The following is a 24,987-nucleotide window of genomic DNA, read 5'->3' on the forward strand; positions in this document are numbered from 1 at the left end:
TATATTGAGTTGCTTTTGAATTGCTTCCCATATTTTTATTTCATACAAACTGAACAATTGTGGCCCCTCTATTTTATTTATAAAGGTTCAGTGTATCTTTGCCTGCCTACATCAATCTGCAAGGGAGTTGCAGAAAAGCCTCATGTTCATCGAGCCGTGAGTCACAACCAATTTCTAAGCTGTTATAACAAAAAAGTGTTTGCTTTTTTTCACACGTATCTTTAAAAGTGTAGTTTAGAAAGAGAGCATTTTCAATAAAAAGACACTACATTAATCCTGGATGCTTGCAAATCCTAAAATATATTCCTCCTCTAGTATTACACAGCTCTGTGTCCTATACACAGGTTAGCTTTTAAATTTGTCACATTCCACTTTGCCTTTACTTTTATGTATCATTCCCCTGACTTCCTTACTGCAGGTTGGGCAAGAAAACTTTTCCTTTAAAACTTTTCAACAGCGGGCATAAAATTCTGCAGCTGAGGTCTTGAAGAATGCAGATGGGTACAGTATATGTTGGAACTCACAGTGTGTATTGACTAACCTAGTTCCTTTTTGCCTTTTTTTTTTTTAAGTTTTTTTCTTCTTTTTTTAAGTATTGTCTTGTTAACAGTGACTCCCAGGTGCCAACGCTCTTTTCTTAAGGGTGGGGGTGAGAAGGGGATAGGGAGACTAGGTCTAGATTATTTATTAGTGGTAGAGTTTGAAAGCTTTCTTTGTATTTTTGAGCAAAATGCTGCCTACACATTTTTGTCCACAGCAAAACGATTAGATTAATAAATAGCTTTGTTGGTGGAAACTACCAGCTATAGGTCATACGTGGTGATTCATGGCCCTCTGATTAACATGGGTTTTGGTATCATTGCCCACAATGTATGTGTGGGTCTAGTGGCCTTTTGGTGTTCAGCCTTTTACTTCTGACTCCTTGACTTCTTTGGCACAATGATTGAGTCAGATCTTATTAAATGTGATTCTTCATGATATATTTAGCATCAAAAAACATTTGTATTCCACTGCAGTTGTAAATATCTCTAGATCAGCTTTTCAGTGTATTTGGTAGTCTGCAAATCATCCAGGTGACTGGTACCAGATATGCTTTTGTATTTAACATGGTATTGTCTTATTTAAAACCACAAATAAATTTCAGGAGATGAAACCAGACAGAGGGTGAAGTTTACAGATGACCGAGTCTGCAAGAGTCACCTTCTGGACTGCTGCCCTCATGACATCCTGGCTGGGACGGTAGGTGCATTTGTGGGACATTTGAGGGGGTAGAGGGAGACATCAGAACACTTGGTTTGGGGTGCTGTGTAGGCAGTATAAGTTTTCCAGGTTGAATTCTGTCTTCCTTTATCAAATAGAAATCACTTTTTAAAAAAATATATATTTTATTGAGTTTTTACAGAGAGGAAGAGAGAGGGATAGAGAGAAATATCGATGAGAGAAAAACATCGATCAGCCGCCTCCTGCACACCTCCTCCTGCAACCAAGGTACATGCCCTTGACTGGAATGGAACCTGGAGCCTATCAGTCTGCAAGCTGACGCTCTATCCACTGAGCCAAACCTATTTCGGCAGAAATCACTTTTATTGCCCCTTCAAAATTATAGGTTCTTTTAGTTTAATGGAATTTTAAAAAAAATATACAATAGGTTTTTATTGCTTTTTCAAAAAGAGGAAAGGACAGGGAGAGAGAGAGAGAGAGAGAGAGAGAGAGAGAGAGAGATGGAAACATTGATGAGAGATGATAGAAACATGGATCAGCTACCTCCTGGACACCCCTTACTGGGGATCCAGCCCATAAGCAGGCATGTGCCCTGACCTGGAATCAAACTGACCTCCTGGTTTATAGGTTGGCGCTTAATCACTGAGACAAACAGGCCAGGCAAAAGTTATCAGGTTTTTGTAGAGTCAAACAAGATAACATTTCTTCTCCGAGTTTAGAAGTTTTCTAAAAATCAGTTGGGAATAGCATTGATTTTTCTAGTTTTGTGTTATGCAACTCTTTCAAGAAAGTAACACATGATTCAATGATTATAGACCCCTAAAATTTTAAGTTCACTTCAGATGAACAAAACGGGTAAGTGCTAATTTTGTAGAATTGCATTTATTCAAAATTAGATAGGATTTAAGAAGACTAAAGAGTGTAGGATCTATAACGATTAGGATTTAAGAAGACCAAAGAGTGTAGGATCTATAACTATCTAATTTTAAGATTTCACAGCCACCTCGTGGATATAAAAACTGTCTTCATTTTAAGGCTCAAATGTGCATGTACTAGTGAACGTTTTCTTTGTGATTAATCCTTGCTTTATTAATATCATTGTAGTGGGAAACTGCTTAGGTGTATTAAATCTTCTCAAGCTGGCTCTTCTGACAGCAAATAGGAAATTAATGCCAAACCTTGTGACTTTGATCTTATATAGGAAAGCATTGAAACTCGTATTTGCTACAGACTTTTGTGTTGCTCTTTGTGTATCAAAGTCAAGCAGAATAGGCAAATTCAGAGCCAAAGGAATCCATCAATGTAAATGTCTGGCTTCCATTATTTATAAACAGTTCAGCTATAGGATACTCCTGTAGGAGAAGTTTCATAACCTGGAATTGTTGATAGATCTTAGTGGGAGAAGTTTGGAGATGAGGGACATGAACCAGAGTGAAGCAGTTCAACCAGGTTTTTCTTTCTTTTTTTTTTTCTTTTTTAAAAATTTCTTTATTGATTAAGGTATTACATATTTATCTTCAACCCTCCATTCCAATTCCGCACCCTCCCCAGTCATACTCCCACCCCCATATTGTCCTTGACTTCTGGTTAGGCTCATATGTATGCACACAAGCTTTTGGTTGATCTCTCCCTTTTATCCCCACCTTCTCTCTGAGGTCCAACAGTCTGACCCATGGCTCCTTATCTCTGGGTCTGTTCTTGTTCATCAGTCTATGTTGTTCACCGTTTCCCTTAGATGAGTGAGATCATGTCCTACTGGAAATACACTTGTAAGAATCAAAAATGAGACAAGCAATAATTGTTATGCTGAAAGGTAAATGAATCAGTCTGTAGTGAGTTTCTTTCTGGGCCAACAGTTATTTTGAGTCCCAATTTCAATGTCAAAACAGTTCCTTATGTGTATATGTCAGCCATGGTATTTCAGTCTGGATGGTGGACAAATGGTGGTAATGCAGGTCCGACCTTCTCTGGTTTGGTCCTGGGCAACCTGCAGTGATAACACAGCTGCTGTCTGCTGGTATGGCAAGACTTTGTCAGCATCTTCCATCTCTGGACTGCTTCTCTTCTGTCTTCATGGCTGGAGTAGTCCTGTCAATTCCTCTCTGTTGCCAGAGTCCACATGGTCTCGGAGTTGTTTTCTGAAAATATACAGACATATTCTCCACCAAAAGTTAATAAAGGAATATTTTCTATAAATTTGACTTGGGGTCCTTTTTCATTTTTTGCCCAAATGATTTTCTTCTGGCTTGTTTTGACACCATGTGTGTTTTTCATGGGTGTCTTGCTGTTAGCATTACAATCAATTTTCTAAAGTACAAATTTTCTAGGTGTAATTTACTTACAGGATATTTTTCCTTATATGATATTCTTTTACTTTCCCCCTTTTTTGATTTAAATATTAGGAGGCTTTTGAAAATTTTATAAGTCTTGATAGCTTTTAAATTTTAATTTTTTGCACTATAATATGACTACCTTAGGTTCATTTCCTGTTGTGAAATTTTATCATGAGATGAACTACCAATAAAAATTTTAGTTAACACTTTAGGAACAGCTTTTTGTCCCGTACAATTAATTTTTCTAGAATATTCGCTTATTTCAATTAACCAATTTAAATTAGCCTGAAAACTTGTCCACTATTTTACTGTCAAATTTATCACTCTAAAACAACCTTATTTTACCGTGTAAATATTATTGGAAAGGATTATTTGCCTTCTTGAGTAGGCTCTAAGCATTCATGGTGGTAGGCTGGATTTAGATATCAAAAACCCACTACCATGGGTATAAGACAACTCAAACAAGTCTTGTTATAGTGAGAGTGCAGCTGCTGTCAGCCAAGTCTCTGTCTTTTACCTGGGTCCCATGGGGGCAGGAGACTCTTTCAGCAGGGGTGAGGGTCTGTGCCCCAACTCAGTTGACCCCCAAGTTCTTTCCTGATGGCCCCTCTTTGACTGTGCTGTCTTAGGTTGTTCCTTCCCTGAGGAATCTTACCCGTGTCTGGCTAACCAGCCATCCTCCGGGGCCAAGCAGGGTGATGTGAGGTTCAGTTCTGTCTCGTTGGTACCCTATGCCCCCGTGGCCTCCATGTTTTCTTTTTAGTATATATATATTTTTAATTAATTTCAGAGAGGAAGGGGGAGAGAGAGAGAGAAACATCAATGTTGACAGAATCATTAATGGGCTACCTCCTGCACACCCCCCACTGGGGATGGAGCCGACAACCTGGCCATGTGCCCTTGACCGGAAACGTATCCAGGGGCCTTTCAGTTTGCAGGCCAATGCTCCATCGACTGAGCCAAACCAGCTAGGGCCAATGATGTTTTTCTTAATCAGATCCCTGTGTAGCATTGTTCCAGAATGCTAGTGAGAAAAATAGCGAGAATGAGGCCATTTCCTACCAATGTTTATTGTGTTAGGTATAGATTAATTCACCAAGCATTTACTGGACACCTACTCTCTGTGCCAGACAGACACTGAGGATATGGTGCCAATAAGACAAAGTCTTTGCTCTCATCTAATGGTGAAAGAACATAAATAATGAGTAGGCAATGGACTATTCTAGATAGGGTGATAAGGTAAGGACTCTTAGGGACATTGGAATAGAGGCTTGACCGGTGAGAAAAAACATGTGCCTGATTTTGAGGATATAATGCTCTGGGTAGAGGGTAGAGATGAAGGACAGCAGGAATGCCACTGGTGTATCTGGACTGGTGTGAGTGGGGAGAGGGAGGCAGAGGCTGTGGAATCATTTGAGTTATGAGAAGCCACGGACTGATCCGTCTCACTCTGGTGACAGGTTGGGCAGGGGCATCTCAATAGGAGCAGTCTGAGGAGGAGCAGTCTGAGGAGAAGGAGACATGTTCATGTGAAGATGCAAATAAATCTCAGGAGCCGAAACCGGTTTGGCTCAGTGGTGGAGCATCAGTCTGCGGACTGAAGGGTCCCAGGTTCGATTCTGGTCACGGGCATGTACATTGGTTGCGGGCATGTCCCCAGTGGGGGGTGTGCAGGAGGCGGCTGGTCGATGCTTCTCTCTCATCGACGTTTCTGGCTCTATATCTCTCTCCCTTCCTCCTCTCTGTAAAATATCAATAAAATATATTTTTTAAAAAAATAAAAGAAATAGGCTACCTATTTCTTAAGAAAATAAATCTCAGGAGTTGCCACGAATTCATTAGGATGAGGATTGGGAATTCAGAGGGAGGTTGTAGTAAAGGTGAAGCCTCCTTGGGTGTGGGCTACATGGGAGTGGAAGGTGAGGGTAGAGTTGAAGGAGGGTCTAATGGGGAGTTTGTGTTAAATTGGAATGAATATAATTCTGTAGAGTCGAGCTGCAAGATGAAAGTGGTTATAACCATCAGCCTGCTAAGGGCTACGCCAGGCCCAAGTTTTTGTTCAAAACTATATCCTGTCATTAGGGTAAGGCAAAGAGGGTTGGAAGTAATAATTTTATTGGGACCTAATGGAAAAATATAATATTGGTTAGTAAGTTTGGGAGAATAAAATAGCTGGAGGGAAAGTAGTATAACTTGTCTCAGTGGAAGAACTTTGTTTTCCAAAAGTCCTGGAAGAAACCGTTATTGTCTTTTCCTTATGGCAGTGTCATCGCTAGCTAACACCGGTGTTTGTGAGTAAAAAAGGTCTGACAGGCTGGATTTAGCAGCCACTTGGGATATTTTGGAAGGATCTAATGAGTGTGATGTTTCAGTTCTGTCTGGTGTTTAGCTGCCAGGGTAGTTAGCTGCTACTGCCCTGCCTCCTTGGCAAAGTGGGAAAAACACTAATCCTCCCAGAGAGTGACCATGGCACTCAGGCCTGTCCTGCTTGCTTTAGCTGGAGGTTCGCACCCCAAGGAAGACAGCGGTGAATTTTGCTTCATTTGTGGTTCCCTAATGTAAAAACTTTCTTGGCATTTGGAAGTTTTTAGAGTGGAAATTGATTTGCACTTAAAATTTTTAGCACTTAAGGTTTTAGTGCTTCCTGTGGTGGTTACTTCATTAGCTTTTATTTTATTTATCTTATCTTAGAGTGGAAGGGAGAAAGGGAGGGACAAAAACATCAATCGGTTGCCTCCTTTACACTCCCCCATGGGAATCTAACCTGAAACCCAGGTACTTACCTTTGCCTTTGACAGGGAATTGAATCCTTGATCCTTTGGTGAGTGGGCCAATGCTCTAACCACTGGCCAGGATAAGACTTCATTAGCTTTTAAGTATTTCTGATAGCTGCCATTAATTTTTCAGCTAAAGCGCATAGTTTTATTTGTGGGAACTGTATTTTAAATAATCTTAGTACTTAAAAGAGTGAATGAAGCAAAAGTTCGCTTTACAGAGACAGTGATTCTATTATAGTTGCACCTTTGGCTTCTAGAACCAGTATTGCTCTACCTTTAGATCCTCTGTAACCAAAATACATGAGCTATTGTATATATGACTTCAGAGTAAGAATAATGAAGGAGGAAAGGTTTTAGCATTTAAATGTAAGAATCAATCTTTGGTAGAAATGAAGATAAACATGCTAGGCAGCTTACTGACATTATTACTGTCACTGGTGATATTGAAGGGGACATATATATATATATATATATATATATATATATATATATTTTTTTTTTTTTTTTTTTTTTTTTTTTTTTCCTAATGTACTTTTATTAATTTCGGAGAGGAAGGGGAGAGAGAGAGAAAATCAGTGATGAGAGACAGTCTTGGATAGGCTGCTTCCTGCACACTCTGGGGATTGTGCCCCCAACCCAGACATGTGCCCTTACCGGACTTGAACCTGGGATCCTTAGTCTGCAGGCTGATGCTCAATACACCGAGTCAAACTGGCTAGGGCTGAAGGATATTTTGTTAGTGAGTATGGCACATACCTTCTATAAGATAGGCCCCAAGAGCCAGGCACTGTGAGCCTCTCTAATTTTCCTAAAATGTTACGGATTTTATAACCCATGAAGGTTTTGATATCATTATGAACACAGTTTAAGCTCAAAGGAGTTCCTGGGTTCCATCATTTTTTGTTTACCAGTTAGTTATGAGTTGTCTCATTGGATTTTGGGTTTTGTTAACTCGAACTCTATTATTTGATAAGCATGATCCTCAGTATACAAACTTCCCTGTTGCTGTTCTGATGTCAGAGGCGGTGTTTGTGTCTGTGCAATCTTGTACTCAGGATTTACATAAGAACTGTGCAGGGCCCTAACCAGTTTGGCTCAGTGGATAGAGCATTGGCCTGTGGACAGGTCCCAGGTTCGATTCCGATCAAGGGCAGGTACCTTGGTTGCAGGCACACCACCAGTAGGGGGTATGCAGGAAGCAACTGATCGATGTTTCTAACTCTCTATCCCTCTCCCTTCCTCCCTGTAAAAAAAAAAAATCAAGTGTGTGTGTGTGTGTGTGTTTTAAAGAGTCTTTTGTTTCTCAAAAGGGCAACTGAGTGGCCCAATTATATGTCCAGGGTCATTTACCAGGTTAAGAGAATGGAGGATTCATTTGGCTCTGAATCAGCCTATTCTGTTTTCTTCCCTTTGGAATGAAAAGGGAAGAATGCTACACAAAAGCCGAGTGTTAGGTTGTGTTGTAATTGCCAAAACCTGATTTCCGTCTGCTCTTTCCTTTTCTTGTCTCTGCAATGTGAGCATCTTGAGTAGTCAGGATTGCATGAAGGGATGCCTAGGACTAGAAGCTTGTTGCTATCAGGACTCTCGGGTTTTCTTGCCTTTCTTGCCACTCCCACCCCCAATTCTGCTATTAAAAAAATAGAAATTTTTTTCTGTGACTGATGCAAAAATAAAGTTGGCAAAGTTAATGTTTTCATTTGTCCAGTTATCTCTGGGTCTAAAAGAGATATAAACCTTTACACTTGTTAAATGCATCAGTTCTGTAGTCACGGTGGTAAAAGAAAAATAAGGCTTCTCAGCCATATTCTATTTCTTAATTTTCTTATGATAGATTTAATATTTATTATTAAATATTATTAATATTTAATATTAAAAAGTATTGTTTATATTGGTGACAGTTGAGACACCAGAGCATGTGCTTTCTAATGGGTAGATGTTTGTGTGTAAACTTCTGTTTGTTTCTTACAGCGCATGGATTTAGGAGAATGTACCAAAATCCACGACTTGGCCCTCCGAGCAGATTATGAAATCGCAAGTAAAGAAAGGGACCTGTTTTTTGAATTGGATGTAAGTTTTATTTGGTGTTAATTAGTCCCTATTTGAAGAGCCAAATATTGAACTAACAGGAATAATGCAAAATAAGTAAGTTATGAAACAATCAAAATAGATACCTGTTATTTCATCACTCTAGCTAAGGACTGGAACATGGCCAATACCATTTTGTGTCTGCCTGTGTGTCTACCTCTCCAACACTGTTCTATACTTTGTGTCATTTCCTTTTAAAAATATTTTTATTACATATTTTTATGATTCCTTGAAGATTATGTTTATTTCTTATCTTTGAGGCTTTAAAATGGTTTCATAGTGTAGACAGTTGTTAACTATTTTTTCGTTCAGTAGTGTTTCTGTTTACCCATTTTGCTGGGTATTTTGTTTTGATTATTGATTGAGTATGGCTTAAACTATCCATTCTTTATTCGTAGATAAAATTAGTGTTTTTTGCTATTCTGAAGAGTATAAATATTCTTGAATATCACCTTGGTGCATGTGTACAAGGATTTTTCTAGGGTATATTCTATATACTCCTAGGAGAGGTAGTTTGTAAGGGATGCCCATGTTCATCCTTCTAAGATAATTCTTTTTTCTCTCTATTGTTTGATAAAGAGGCTATATCAATTTACACCCACAATAGAGGTGTATACATCCTTACCAACATTGGTATTATCAGACTGTTAAATTTTTGCAATTTAGTGGTTATAAAATGACATTTCACAATTTTTGTTTATTTTCTCCCAAAGGAATCTTTTTTAATTTTTTTTCCCCCCCCCTGAATTTGGCCCCGCTCCCTCTGTGATACCCTGGATATCATGATAATCCATGCTGCATGTCAGTTTATGTAATGTGATTCTTTCCATGCTACAACCATTGTAATACCTTCGATTTCCCCCCCCCCCAGGCCAGTTTTACCCCTTCCCTTGTGAGAATGCATGATTTAGAGTTGTTTAATTTTCCCCCCCTAATCCGCCAACACTATTATGAGCAGAAGTCATCAGAAGGGTTTGATGCCATTCAGTTTCCTGAGTTGAAGACTGAAAAAATGAAACCCAAGAAAGACGTTTCCCCCTCAAAGGACATTTTAAAGGATATATTGTTGGTGGAGTAAATCTGGTTAAGCCAGTAGTCTTAAAAAGTGATTAGAATGGAGAATTTCCCCCCAAATATATTCTTTAATAGCAGTGTGCTCTCAGCATTGAATCTTTGAATGTCTAGCAACAGTTCAACTAATAGATGGGACTTAGAAATGGTAATTTTCTATGTTATGATTTTTAATTCTCCAATAACCTAAAAATGATTATATAAAGAGGCTGTTACCTGGGGATATCAGGTTTAGTAAACTGATAAATATACAGAGATACAGGTTGAAATCTCAGTTTTAGTTAATATATTATTTGGATCACAAACCTTAGCATTTCTACTAAGTTAGTGTACTTTTTAAATGGCCTGATTAATTTAATATCAGACTAGGTAAATAGAGGAAATTGAGGCTACAGAAAGAGATTGAAATATAAATAGTAATTGGATTTATTATGAGGAGTATATGTTCAGTCAGAGTAGAGAAGATGGGTTTTTATTTATTTTATTTTTATTTATTTATTTATTTATTAATTTATTTATTTATTTTGAGAAGATGGGTTTTTAATGAACAGCGTTGGAAAGTGGATTAGCCAGTTGGAAAAATACCAAGTTGGAGCCCCAAGAAATTAAATTTGTTTTTGTTATCTTCAGCTATTATAAAGCATAGAAGCTATGAGAAAGACGGATGCATTAGTCTGTATGAAAACTTAAGATACTATTTTATGAAAAATTCCCATACATAAAATCAGACAATAAACCAAGGCAAAATATTTGTATATATGATGGTGGGCTAGTTTCCTTTCTACATTAAGTCTTCACTTAACGTTGGTAGGTTCTGTGACTTGAGTGAAATGATGTAAAAAGAAACCAACTTTACCGTAGGCTAATAGTAGATATAAGCAAGAGTAAAGTTCCTACAGCATCTCATGGATGTTTAATGAAATGATGTTATAATGACCTGCTATATATAAAATTCATCATAGTTGCCATAGCTTAATAGAAAACGGGTGAGGAATATTTCCTAGCAGGCTTCTAATCCTGTAACAGGTGCTGACTTTCGCTCAGAACTAAAGAGATGGCGAGTTAGGTAATCCTGATACACCTGGATAATTGAACATCTGAAGGTGTGAAAACACGTCCTACCAGTGCCAGTTGTGAGAGTATATCTGACTGAACACTTGCATATGTACTAAGATAAATTTGCTCCAGAATATTCTTAGAGCATTATAACTTCGGAAAGCAGGAACCAAGAAGACTTCCCACAGTAAGGGACTGGCTAGATTAGTGGAATGATCTATAACTGTGAAAAGAGAATGGAGGAAGTTTAGTGTATGTTGATGTGAAATTACCTCTAAGATAAAGTGGATAAGCAGAATGTGGTATGATGCTTCCATGGTGTGTGTGTTGTTTTTTTAACTTACTGATTAAGGTGTTACAAATGTCCTTATTTTTGTTTTATACTCCTGGACATGGTCACTCTTGTCTTAGTTGGAGGGCTAGAACAGGTCAAAGATCTTTTGGTGCTGTGTGAAAATACACCATATGGAAATTACTTTTTCTTTTGAAAAGGTAACCATCTCTTCTGCTATCTCCTTAAAAGTAATTTTGACAATATGGGAAGCTTATATTAAAGTGTTTGGTAACCATGCTATGGACACATGGAAGGGGGCCTCCCACCCGGAGCCTGAGGGTAACTTGGAGCAGCCGGCTCTGTAGAAGGGCATCTGTCAGGAACTGTGAGCGTGTCCAGTGGACATACACTGTACGCTCCTCCCAGGACTCTACAACTGGGGAGGTATCTTGGGGATTTGTGCAAGTGAATACACAGAAAAGAGGCTTGTTGCAACTTTTTTTCAGGGGGCAGGAAAGCTATGATAAAACTGTTAATGGGGGCTTGGTACTCAAATTGTGGTCCTATCATTGTTTCATGAAGTTTTAAGCAGGTATCTCTGGGTGTTAGGGAGATTTTACCTTAAAAGGTTTTTTGTTGTTGTTGCTTTTACAGTAATGGCTTTAGATATAGTTCACATGCCAGAGAATTTGCCCTGCCTTAAAAATTTATATTAAAAACTATATTTTTCTAAAATATATTTTCATTGATTTCAGAGAGGAAGGAAGAAGGGGACACAGAGAGAAAAACCAATGATGACAGAGAAGCATTGATAGGCTGCCTCGCGCCACGCCCCCTCTCCCCCAACACACACACACGCACACACACACACACTGGGGATGAGCTCACAGCCCAGGCATGTGACCTTGACCAGAATAAAATATGGGACCCCTTCTTGGTCTCCAGGCTGATACTCTATCCACTGTGCCAATCTGGCTAGGACTGAAATTTATATATATATATATATATATATATATATATATATATATATATATATATATATATATTTGATTTTTTTACAGAGAGGAAGAGACGGGGACAGAAAGTTAGAAACATCAATGAGAGAGAAACATCGATCAGCTGCCACTTGCACACACCCTACTCGGGATGTGCCCACAACCAATGTACATGCCCTTGACGGAATTGAACCTGGTACCCCTCAGTCCACAGACCACGCTCTATCCACTGAGCCAAACCAGTTTTGGCTAACATTTACTATTTTAAAAATATATATTTTTAAATTGATTTCAGAGAGAGGATGGGAGAAAGAGAGAAGGAGATAGAACTATCAATAATGAGAGAGAATCATTGATTGGCTGCCTCGACTTCCTGGTTCATAGGTCAGTTCATAAGTCCACACTCAACCACTGAGGCATGCCAGCTGGACCTATGTTAAAAGTTTAAAATTTATACATATTGGTAGTGTTTGGATGTGCCTGCGTTATTTTAATAAAAGTGACCTGACTTTAAAATGTCAAGCTATATTAACTTTTATTTCCTTAGTTTTGCAGAATAAACTTAGAAAGAAATATAAAGTTTTTTTTCTCAAAATATAAATTTGTTAAATTAATTTGATGAAAATGATTTTCGGTGGCTAATACACACTCGCTGTTACTGATTCCAGCACTCTGGAAGGCTCTGAGACTGTCCACATGGAAGTTTCCCCTCTCCATATGACTAGCCATCCAGTATCTGTCTACTGAGGTCACTTGTAGCTTTCAAAGAACATTTATTCAGAGTGAATTCTCATAGAGGCCAGTTGTGATTTGGGAGGGGGGGGGGGGGCGGTGCGCATGTTTCAAAATTACAGTTTTGATCAGCACAATACATTAGCTTTTTGACCAGATGTGGTTCATAGACCAACCCTTGATAGACCCTGCTGCTGCCTCAAGATAACCTGTTTGTTGGCACTTAGCTCCCAGCCTCCATGTAGCCCATGGGCTGTCTTGAGACTCAGGCTTGGGATGAAGAGCTCCCAAGTGTCCATAGTGAGGTTGGCTTCTGGAAGAGCTGCAGTGGGATCATCACTATTGGGAGATAGACTCATGTTTCATTTTCACAAGTTGTGAACCATCACTAACCTGTGATTTGTTCTCATTGTTCTTCACACATTTGTGTCGCTCACCAAATGTTTCGGCAGAATCTCTTCATTGTTGGTAATATTTCTGTGAGGTGGGTCAAAGATTTACCTCCAAAGTCTCTGAAAGTTCTAAGTTTAATGTTCTTTGCCAGAATGAATGGAAGCAGCAGCAGGTGATACTGAGTAGGAGAGGAATCAGATCCCATTCAGTAGATCAATCAAGGATATTTAGGAGCTTTTTTAAAACCCGGTCTATATTAGAAAGCTGACAAAAAAAGCGTATAACATTTCTATTGTTTTAATATTGAAAAAATTTTAATCAAATATGTTCAATATAAGAAGGATTTGAATTATATTTTAAATAATTTTTATTTATTTAGTAAAAAAAAAATGTTTTCATTGATTTTAGAGAAAGAAGAAGGGAGAAGGTTAGAGAAATAGAAACATTGATTGGCTGCCTCATGTACACCCCCCTACTGAGGATTGAGCCCACAACCTGGGCATATGCCCTGACTGGGAATTGAACCAGCTACCTCTTGGTTCATGGGTTGAAACTCAACCACTGAGCAACATCAGCTGGGCTACATCATTTTTACTATGCAAGGGGTGTTTTTTCAAAATAGGTTGTTGACATCAGATCAAAATGGAAGTTTTGCAATCTAGATGATATTAAGATACCCATGTCTTTTTTATTTTAGAAAAGAACTCTTTAAAACTGAAGTTCATAGTTGATTTATTAATTCATGATGCAATGGTTTAAAGGAAAATTCTCTTAAAATAAGAACTAGTCAGCCTTTTAATAAATTTAAAATACGGACTTTGAATCACTTCTAAGCAATTTGTAAGAAATTGTCCTAAAAGAGTATTTGCCTATATATGAGAAGATATATAAGATGTTTATTGCTATCATTTTGAAGGAATAAAATTGAAAAATCCAAACTTTGTATTTATTGGAGGAGTTATCATAGTTGTGTTAAAATGTAGTGAAATACTACACAGCTGTAGATCATGGATGTGTACATTGATGTGAAAAAGATAAGGAAACTTGCAAAACCTGTTTAGTTGGAATAAAAATGTGTTTTCATATACTTTTTTTTTTTTTTTTAAATATTTTATTGATTTTATACAGAGAGGAAGGGAGAGAGATAGAGAGTTAGAAACATCGATGAGAGAGTCATCGATCAGCTGCCTCTTGCACACCCCCTACCGGGGATATGCCCGCAACCAAGGTACATGCCCTTGACCGGAATCGAACCCGGGACCCTTCAGTCCCCAAGTCGACGCTCTATCCATTGAGCCAAACCGGTCCCAGCATGTTTTCATATACTTTTTTAAACTTTATTTTTCAATTACAGTTTGCATTCAATATTATTTTGAATGTCAGGTGTACAGCATAGCAATTAGATAATCATATACTTTATAAAGTGGTCCCCCCAATATTTAACATACCCACCTGGCATTGTGCATAGTTATTACAGTACTATTGACGATATTCCCTATGCTGGATTTTACATTTCTGTGATTATTTTGTAACTACCAATTTATAGTTTAACACAATTTAAAAAGGTATATACCAAACTCTTAAATGGATAATGCCATGGTGAGAATGCTTTCACCATGGTGTGTGAGAGTTCCAGTTTTCACATCTTCACTGACAGTGAGTTGTCAGACTCTGGGACTTTGTCAGTGAGAGACCCAAAAGGTGTAAAAATGTATTTCTTTGTGGGCCTGATGGAGTTGTCATCAAGATACTTCTTTGTGTAGGTATGCCCTGCCTATATCCTCAGTTTTAGGATATAGGTCTTCTGGCACCTTTCCACTCAGGAGCCGCCCAAAACTCAGGTGTCTTATGTGGGAGAAGGTGCCTACCATTAGCTCCTTCCAGCCTAATGCAGTCTCAGCCTGATCGTGTTAGGAGCAGACCTTGCTTGCTTGAGTGTTTTGTCCAGGAATTTTCTAGGAAAGGACATGTAATACTTGCTGTGAGGTACTATATGTAAATGAATTTCAAGTTTCTCAACGTGAACACTGGCAAATAAACAATGTTAACTCGTTAGTTTAACCTATGGAGAGGTTACAGAGCAGTACATTTCTCAAGTATCCGTATGTTGAAAATGTAAATAATTTATTTTTCTTTAATTTAGTGTAAATACAGTTGATCTTTTCTTTAAATTATCTTTTTCTGTGATGTTTTATTTGACAGGTTTCTAGAACAACACACCATGTTAACTAATTTCCAAACTGTCTTAATATACCAAATGTGACCAGTTCTGATTGTACTTAGTTTTTCAGTCTTATATATGCACAGTATTATTTATATATAGTTATTTATATATATATATAAATAATACTGTGCATATACTGCACAAACATATATATATGTGTTTGTGTGTATGTATATTTGTGTATGTATATATACACACATACATATATATACATTTTTAATAGTTTTATTTTATAAGTCAGATCTCTTGGATTAGAATTCCTGTGTCACCTTAGGCAAGTTATTTCACCTTTTTCTACTCATCTAGAAGCTGGGCTGGTGATAACTATCTCAGAGTTGTGAGGATTAAGGTCTAGGGAGCTAAACCACAGTGGTCCTTGCATCCTGATACTATCACTTAGTAGTTTGAAACCTATACCTCAACTTCTTCATCTGAGAAATGGCAATCTTAAGAGTCCCTGTACAGCTATTTTGAGGCATGCGTGGCACAGGCAACACTGTCCAGGGGCACATGTTTGCTGTGAACATTCTGACAACATTGTTTTGTCTCAGGCTCATGGATTGCTGGCTGGTGTCACTGCTGCTGGCCAGGCAGAGTCAGAATCAGCACAGTCACAGGCATTCCTGTGTGTGCAGGGACAGCCTCCTGCAGCGGCAGTGAGACCTGGTGCCAGTGCCGCGCTGTGCTCAAGCACCCTAAGTAGTTCATGCTTCATCTCCTCACTCTCCAGTTATGAGAAGTTGGATGACTTTCTAGTAGTAAGTGGTAGGTTGTGATTAGGACTTAATTTTTAGACGCAAATACCTTTTAAAAAAAAAATAATTTACTGAAATACATAAAAGGATACCGCAATAAATGGTCATAATACAATGACCCTGGAAAGGATACTTCTATTTTTCAAAAAATATATTTTATTGATTTTTTTATAGAGAGAAAGAGAGGGATAGAGAGTTAGAAACATTGATGAGAGAAAATCATTGATCAGCTCCCTCTTGCACATCCATACTGGGGATGTGCCCACAACCAAGGTACATGCCTTTGACCCAAATCTAGCCTGGGACCTTCCAATCTGCAGGCCGAAGCTCTATCCACTGAGCCAAACCGGTTTCGGTGGTACCTCTATTTTTTAAAAAAAAAATTTTAATTGATTTTAGAGGAGAGGGGAAAGAGAAACATTGATGAGAGAGAAACATCGACTGGCTGCCGCTTGTACACCTGGTGCTGGGGATGAGCCTGCAATCCAGGCTTGTACCCTGACTCAGAATCAAACAGCAGTCTCTTGGGCATGGGTCTCAACTGTTGAGCCACAGCATCTAGCAAGGGTGCCTCATTTTAAACGGCTTTTTAAAAGAGCAATTTTTGTACAATAAAATCAATATTTAAAACTGCACTTTGATGAACTATAGAACCTCAAATGTATTTCAGTAAAGTTTTTTTAATAGTTTTTAAATATTTTTTTAAATTTTCATTGGTATTGAGAATTAGATCTATTTTTCATGGCCTTTTTAGTTTTTTAGTATAGAAGAAAGTGGATTAATTTAAATATTAGTCTTTCAATTTTCTGCTGAGATGTCTGTAATAGAATTTTTTAATCCATTATAGCAGTTACTATTATGTGGAGAATAATCAAGTATTTCAAGAAATGCAACATTAAAAAAATCATTTAGACCTGCTCTTTGGTTTAGGAACCACTCTGAAATTGAGAAGCACACTGAGGAGAGGGAGGGGCAGTAGAACCTGGCAGTTAGCCCTGGCCGGGTGGTCAGGGCACAGATCTAGGTTATGGGTTCGATCTCTTTTGGAGGCCTGTACAGGAGGCAACTAAATGATGTTTCTCACATTGATGTTTCTCTCTCCCCTCTTCCACCTCCCTCTCCAAAATCAGTCAGAAACATCTTCAGGTGAGGGGTTTTTTTTAAAGTGAGAATTTAAAAAATAATAATAAAAAGGAAAACCTGGCAGTTAAAATACCTCTCTGTGGTCTGCCTATTCTGTTTTGTGAAGTTTACTGTTTAGTTTATAACTGATCAGAAATCTGATTCTGATTATTGACCCTGCCAGTTGAGATTCTGCTTGAGATACAAGTGGTTTCTCTGATTGGTAAAGACACTGGCAGTGTCGTCAGATGTCTGTTTTCTATTGGCCCCTGAGGAGTGGGTCCCTTGGATCTGCCCCAGGTGTGAAATGGCTGTATTTGTGTAGACAGAGGGGCTCCGCACAGTCTCAGTGCCTGTGTGAGGGTGAACTGAGGCCTCAGGCTATTTTCTTAGGCACAGTTGTCCTAGGTGAGCACAGATGGTATGAAACACGTATCAGCTCATTGGAACTTTGATCCTGGTGAGTTCAAATTTGTCAGCACAACTTACTTACTCTATATTTTTCCAGGAAATTCAGTGCATCCAGGCAAACAAATGCCAATTATTTGCATTCCTGATTGCTTGATTTGAACATAGTGAAATGTTATTCCAGTGTCAGCAGAGCCTTGTGGAGTACTTCCTTAATAGCTCACCTGCTCTCTCCTGGCCATCTTTGGGAGAGGGATATGGATTATCATCACTTGGTCTGTTGGCCTAACTTTTATCTGTCTTGTTATCGTTACCACCCAAAATTTCTTTTCCCTTTTTTTTTTTTTTTTTTTTAATGCTAGATCATACTGTCTAACCCTGTTATCCATGGCTATCCTCCCTTGCTTCCAAGGTGATAATGACATTAGCAGATTGGCTCCTGGGTATAACTTAGGAGATGCTGCTTATTACTGGTGGTAGCTGGAAGTTGGACAAGTGATTTCCTATTTGTATGTATATAAAGCTATGTTGGGCCTTTGACTAGTATGGCAAATTAACTGTTTAGTATACTAGTATGTGATAACCCGTTAATTAGTATTTTATTGTTCCCTATCAACTCTCTCCAGAGTAAGATTTAGATTTCTAGAGTTTCTTTTCCTTTATCTCTCTGGGTAAGTAGTATACCAGTTTTCCTGGTACTTTAGACAGTAGGCAATAACTAAACGTATTCACAGCTCTCAGTAATATTTGTTCTATTGTTTTGTTTTGAGGTGGAAGGGGGAGCTCTACCCTCAGAACATGAGGGGTAATATTTGCGTGGCTCACAAAGACCAGTGAGTACATCATCTGCATTTCCCACAGCTCACCAGAGGAGGGCTCTTACCACCAGTCTCGATCCAGCCTTTTCTGTCCCTCAGAAAACTATTCATTATGGCCAAGTGTCGTAATTTCCTTAGTATTTTCTTGGAAATGTTATTGAGGGATGGGGTACCTATTACGAAATTTGGAAATCAATAAATCAGATGAGAAGACTATGCTCCTGAATGCTTATTTGGTTTAACAAAGCCCCTTGATTTAATATGACTATGGATGTGTTGGCTGGAGTGTAGTTTCAAATCTTCCCACTGAACCTACAGGCTTTAAGAAATCAGCCCAGGAGTATTTTCCTGTCGAACAAATGGGTTCTTAGATCATACATGTAATTGATCCCAGCTCTCTGCTTCTCCTGAGCCAGGCGATGGATCATTTGGAGTCCTTTATCGCTGAGTGTGATCGGAGAACTGAACTTGCCAAGAAGCGGCTGGCGGAGACACAGGAGGAGATCAGTGCAGAGGTTTCTGCGAAGGTATGCTTGCGAGGTTTTCGCCTCGATTTACTGGTACAGATCACTGGTAAGAACTGGGCTGGCTGCTGACGGACTTACAGCTCACCATCTGCACTGGTAGTGCATCTTTGGGGTGGACACTATCTGCCTTGAGTGTTTCCAGTAAGAAGAGTGGCTGTCAATGAGCTCTCAGCTTACCAGGAGCTACTGCTGCTATCCCTGCTCCCACCATACATACTTTTTAAAAATTTTTATTTATCTATATTTTATTATTATTATTGATTATGGTCTCACATAATTGTCCTTATTCCCCCATTCCCATCCAAAACCCCTCCCTAGATATGCCCCCCCTCCCCCAACCCCCGTTGTCCATGGCCACTGGCTAGGCCCATATGTATGCACACAAGTCCTTTGGTTGATCTCTTCCCCTTACCCCCATCCTCCCTTACTTTCCCTTTGAGGTTTGAGAGTCTGATCACTAGTTCTCTTTCTCTAGGTCTGTTTATGTTGTTCATCATTTCCTCTAGATGTCTGAGATCATGTGATCCAAGAAATACCCTTGTAAGAACCTAAACTGCAACAAGCTATAATGGTTATGCTGAGAGGCAAATGAATCAGTCTGTAGTGAGTTCCTTTCTGGGCCAACAGTTCTTTTGAGTCCCAATTTCAATGCCAGATAGTTCCTTATGTGTACATGCCAGCCATGCTATTTCAGATCTGGTTGGTGGACAAATGGTGGTGATGCAGGTCTGCCCGTCTCTGGTTCATACATACTTTTTAAAGTGTGCTTTTAGTATCCCACATACACAGGAAATGGGAAGTGGGGAAATGTTTGAACTGTAGTACATCCATGTCACGGAATGAAGGTAGATCTGTATATAATCGGCCTGGGTGGGTGTCAGCTGCATTACTCTTCGGTACTCCCTGTGCAGTGGAACTAAAACTGCTCATTGTTTTTTCCTTCCGTTTTGTAAAAGCATTTCTTAGAATATATGCAGTTGCTAACTAGACCAAAAGTGCTGTTTATTTCTGAAAGTAAATAAAAATAATTAGGCATCTTGCTTATAGTATAAGTTTCATATATTTAAACCTAGACATTTTATTACTCTTACCCCAAAATATCAAACTGTGAAGGAGACATAAAAAGACACAGCCTAGAAAATGACCAATATTGATCCTTGCAGCCATATTGGAAATGACAGAGATGTTGGTGCTTTTAATTGAAACATAGTATACAGGTTTAGTTTATGGTCAGAGTCTCAGTGTTGGCAATAAGGATGTTGTAATTGTCACAATTTATGTGAGCCACCAAGGATCTATAACTGTTCTGTTTATTTTCAGTGGAACAGAGAAATTCAGCAAGAAACACACTCATTTTCTTTGTATTAAGAATCGTTCGCTATTTGGATGCTTCTTGCTTGATTGTTTCTCTCTCTCCTCAGGCAGAAAAAGTACATGAGTTGAATGAAGAAATAGGAAAACTTCTTGCTAAAGCTGAGCAGCTGGGAGCAGAAGGAAATGTGGATGAATCCCAGAAAATTCTTATGGAAGTGGAGAAAGTCCGTGCAAAGAAAAAAGAAGCTGAGGTTGGTGAGAAAAATGTCTTAGAGAAAGGAGAAACTGAGGAATGCCAGAGAGTTGACTCTGGACTGAAATTTAAGCCATGCCTCTATTTTTTGAATCTTAGGAAGGAGTAAAAATGAGGTGAGACATTGACAGGATCCCAGTGCATGCTTGGGCTTGTCTTTACTGTGCCCCCTGGCATCCCTTCCTTTATAGGAACTAGGTTAGAGCTCTTCCTGCTTACATGAGAAATTTGTGTTCACATGTAGTACAGATGTCAGGCTCCCTGAGTTGCTGCTGACAGCTCAGCTGTACCAGAAAGGCCCAGGGCGTCAGGAAAGGCCCTCGTGGCCTCTTACCAGCTCTTCCTGCTTCAAAGAGCCAAGCAGACACCAAAGCCTGTGATGGCTCGAAGATTTACACATAGGCTAAACTGCTGTGGTCGGCAAACTGTGGCTCTTCCACAAAATACCACAGCCTGGGTGAGTCTATTTTGGAGTAGTGGCGTTAGCAGAAGTTTAAGTTTAAAAATTTGGCTCTCAAAAGAAATTTCAGTTATTGTACTGTTGATATTTGGCTCTGTTGACTGATGAGTTTGCCGACCACTGGGCTAAAGTAATTGTAGATGTGGTTCACCATATGGATGTCTTAGACAGCTGAGACGGGAGCAGGATATGGGACACATGGCTATTCATGCCCAGGACTGCTAGCATCCTTGCTCCTGCTGCTGTTTCAGGCCCCATCACTGTGAGTACCATCAAGAGGCAGCACCACTTAAAACCATCAGGCAAGACAGATGGTTGTGGGAAGGCTTGGGACTGCTGGTCTCTGTGGTGGTGTAGCACCTGTGGGATCCTTTCTGTTCTTAGTAGCAGGCTACTAAGAGAGTATAGAGATCCTGCGTACCCTTTACCTGTTTCCCCCAATGTTATAAAACTAGCACAATATCACAGAAAGGATACTGATAATAACAAGGTACAGAACATCCAGTGTGGCCGACGTGGCTCAATAGTTGAGGGTTGACCTATGAACTAGGAGGTCCTGGTTCGATTCCTGGTCCTATGGGCTCCATCCCCAGTGTGTGTTGCGGGGAGGAGAGCAGGAAGCAGCTGATTATAGATTCTCTCTCATCATTGGTGTTTCTCTCCCTCTCCCTTCCTCTCTGAAATTAATAAAATATATTTAAGTGTATATATATATATATATAACATCCATTACCACAGATCCCCATTCTGTTGCCCTTTATAGCCACACCTACTTCTCTAATCTCTGGCAACCACCAATCTGTCCTCCATGTCTTTATTTGGTCATTTCAAGAAAGTTATATAAATTGAATTATAAAGTATGTAACCTTGGGATCAGCTTTCTTTTCTCATGCTTTTTTTTTTTTTTTTTTTAATTTATTGATTTTTTTACAGAGAAAAAGAGAGAGGGATAGAGAGTTAGAAACATCGATGAGAGAGAATCATCGATCAGCTGCCTCTTGCACACCCCCTACTGGGGATTGCCCGCAACCAAGGTACATGCCCTTGACCGGAATCGAACCTGGGACCTTTCAGTCTGCATGCTGACGCTCTATCCATTGAGCCAAACCGGTTTCGGCTCTCATTTTTTTTTTGAAATTGATTTTAGAGAGAGGGAGGGAGAGAGACATCAACCAGTGATTGAACCCACAACCTGAGCATGTGCTCTGACCTGGAATCAAACTGGCGACCTTCCAACTGAGTTACACTGGCCAGGGCAGAATTGGCTTTTCAGTTAGCATAATTAGAATTTATTTTGAGAGATATTGCAGAATAGCATTCAAAGTTACAAAACTACAGAAGGGGAAACAATATCATAAATACAGGCAGTCCTTGGGCTACGTGGGAGACAGGTTCCTATGGATTTTTGCCATAAGTCGGAACCCACCTACATAAGCACCTACGTCACTCACATGGAGCACATACACAGCAGTAATGAAGTGAAACAGTAAAAAAAAAATTAAAAGAACAATTCCTGAACTTGTGGTAAATAAATAATAATAAACATAAAGCACATATGTACATACGTTGAAATGATGGAACTTTTTAAAATAAATACTGTGAATGGGAGATGGTGATGTAACCATGAAACGACGTAAGTTGAGTCCTACGGAACCCGAAGAATGCCTGTATTTGAATAACCAACATATTTATAATTTTTGCTTAAGATTTTTTTGTTTTTGTTTTTACTTAAAAATGTGTAGTACATTATAATGGAAATTCAAGTTCTCTGTTTTCCTTCCTCTCTAGTCCCACTTTTCCTCCCTTTTCAGAGGCCGGCATTATTGTACATGTGACATAATCTTCAATTCTGTCTTTATACTTTATTACACATGTACAGTATACCCATAAACACTATGCATGTGTGTGAGGGGGATGTACTTTGTGCATTAAAAAAGTCCTACATGTCCCACTGGTGTGGCTTAGTGGTTGACTGTGGACTTGTGAACCAGGAGGTCATGGCTGATTCCAGGTCAGTGCACAGTGCTTGGGTTGCAGGCTCAATTCCCAGTGTGGGGTGTGCAGGAGAGAATACAGAGGTCCTGTTACCCTTTACCCATATCCCCCGATGTAAAAAACTAGCACAACATCACAGAAAAGACACTGACATTAATAACAGTCAGGATACAGAACTTCATTTATGTTTCCATCTCCCTCTCCTCCCTTCCTCTCTGAAGATAATAAAAACATATTAAATTTTTAAAGTCTTACATAAATCCTATTCACGATATGTATATTTTTTATTCACTTGCATCTTTTACTCAGCATTGTTTGTGAGATCTCTCCATGTTGCTGCCTACAGATCTGTTCTTTTAGCTTACTGCTGTAGGATTCCATTTTATGAACATACTAGAGGTCCTGTGCACGAAATATGTGCATTCAGGAGGGTCCCTCAGCCCGGCCTGTGCAGTCCGGGGGCCCTTTGGGGATGTCTGACCCCCATCACTGCCAGTGAGCGGAGCTCCCTTATGGGAGCATACTGACTACCAGGGGGCAGCTCCTGTGCTTTGCACTTGCCTCCTGGTGGTCAGTGCACGTCATAGTGACCAGTTGTTCCGATGTTCAGTCAATTTGCATATTAGCCTTTTATTATATAGGATAGGATACATATATTGGTTATTATGTAGGATAGGATAGGACGACTGTCCATTGGCCGTTTTGTAGGTTTTGAGGATTTCTTATCTTTACAAGCAGCTATACAGTGAGTGTTCTTGATCCTGTCCACTAGTGCATGTGAGAGTGTTCTAGGACATAGATTAGGAAGGAGAGTTTCTGGTAATAGCATGTGTATGACCCTCCTCCATTAGATAGATCACTAACGTGCACTGCACATTAGTGTACCAACTCAGGCTCCTCCTGGCAGTAATGTATGAGAGTGCCTGGTTTTTGTATATTTGTCAGTTTAGTGAGAGTGATGTGGTATCTCATTTTAATTTGTCTTTTCTAGGAAATGTTTTTAATGTGCAGATTAATAGATTACTTACAAGCAAGCGTTCCTTTAAGGATAAGTGACTATTGTAATGCATATCTTAAACCTGGATTTTGAAGGGGCATTTTAACTTAGGCACAGGCAGCAATTTCCATGTCATGTTTCATTTTCTTTCGTGTCTTATATATTTTGAGCCTGAGTGAGTTACTTCTTGTGATTGGACTCAGACTGTAGTGGCTGCAGGAGGAAATTGGTTTTGTTCTGTTTTGTTGTGCACACTTTCTTCTTTGAAGAGAGTGTCTAATATATTTGTTTTAACTTTTGGTGATACATTGGGATATAGTTTCCTAGACCTTGGGACACAAATTCTGTGGATGGTGCTCGAGTTTTTTTTCTTGTTTATTTGGTTTATTTTTTGAAGGACCCTGCTAAAGATTCTCCTGTCTTGCTTCTCTGGTCTTCACTCCCTACAGTGCCTAGAGACCTGCCTTCACTACTCTTTCTGAGAATAGGCAGCATCCTGCTGGTCTGGATGTTTTGAATTTTCCTTGTTTTAAAATCATGACTGTTGGTTCTTTCAAAAAAAATTTTTTTTAATTGATTTTTAGAGAGAGAAAATTGATCTGTTGTTCCATTTATTTATGCATTTATTGGTTGGTTTTTATATGTGCCCTGACCGGGGATTGAACCTGCAACCTTGGCCTATTGGGATGACCTCTAACCAACTGAACTGGCTAGGGCTGTTTGTTTATTTCTTATATATGATGAGGTTAAATTGGTTAAAAAAATATCTGAAGCTTTGAAAGGATCAAATTCTTATTTATTTATGACTCACTTCTATAGTCCCTTTAAATATTTTCATTTTAGTGGTTGACTATTTGGTGGCATTTTCACAACTCCATTCTCTTTTTCCAGGAAGAATACAGAAATTCCATGCCTGCATCCAGTTTTCAGCAGCAGAAGTTGCGTGTCTGTGAAGTCTGCTCAGCCTACCTTGGTCTCCATGACAATGACCGTCGACTTGCAGACCACTTTGGGGGCAAATTGCACTTGGGGTTCATTCAGATCCGAGAGAAGCTTGATCAGTTGAGGGTATGTTAATGTGTTGTGTTTCTGGAGAAACCTGAGAAGTCTTGTGATCTTCACATTTATATCCTTCAAGAAAACTTTTGTTCTTATCCTAAGAATGTGCCTTGAA

At 39.1% G+C, this 24,987-nt stretch overlaps 1 protein-coding gene and 1 long non-coding RNA gene across 5 annotated transcripts in view; one reads left to right on the forward strand and one right to left on the reverse strand.

Annotated features, from left to right (window-relative positions):
- LUC7L (LUC7 like) overlaps window positions 1-24,987 on the forward strand; it is a 30,207-nt gene that overhangs the window by 922 nt on the left and 4,298 nt on the right. For 2 of the 4 annotated variants that reach the window (XM_084880511.1, XM_084880510.1), the window contains exons 2-7: window positions 86-156; window positions 1,145-1,239; window positions 8,303-8,401; window positions 18,684-18,794; window positions 20,216-20,359; window positions 24,705-24,881. In XM_084880511.1, coding sequence (XP_084736637.1) covers window positions 8,306-8,401; window positions 18,684-18,794; window positions 20,216-20,359; window positions 24,705-24,881 — 528 coding nt within the window. In that variant the 5' untranslated portion in view covers window positions 86-156; window positions 1,145-1,239; window positions 8,303-8,305. The remainder of the gene's footprint in view (window positions 1-85; window positions 157-1,144; window positions 1,240-8,302; window positions 8,402-18,683; window positions 18,795-20,215; window positions 20,360-24,704; window positions 24,882-24,987) is intronic. The other 2 variants (XM_084880513.1, XM_084880512.1) reach the window with 1 other exon arrangement.
- Window positions 11,863-18,282, reverse strand: LOC311620833. Its single transcript, XR_014794747.1, has 2 exons — window positions 14,267-18,282; window positions 11,863-14,027 (listed from the first exon to the last, which is right to left on the reverse strand). It is a non-coding gene; the product is annotated as an uncharacterized lncRNA (long non-coding RNA).

Source organism: Pipistrellus hanaki, assembly GCF_964339955.1.
Source record: "Pipistrellus hanaki genome assembly, chromosome: 4".
In the NCBI taxonomy this organism is placed as follows: Eukaryota; Metazoa; Chordata; class Mammalia; order Chiroptera; family Vespertilionidae; genus Pipistrellus; species Pipistrellus hanaki.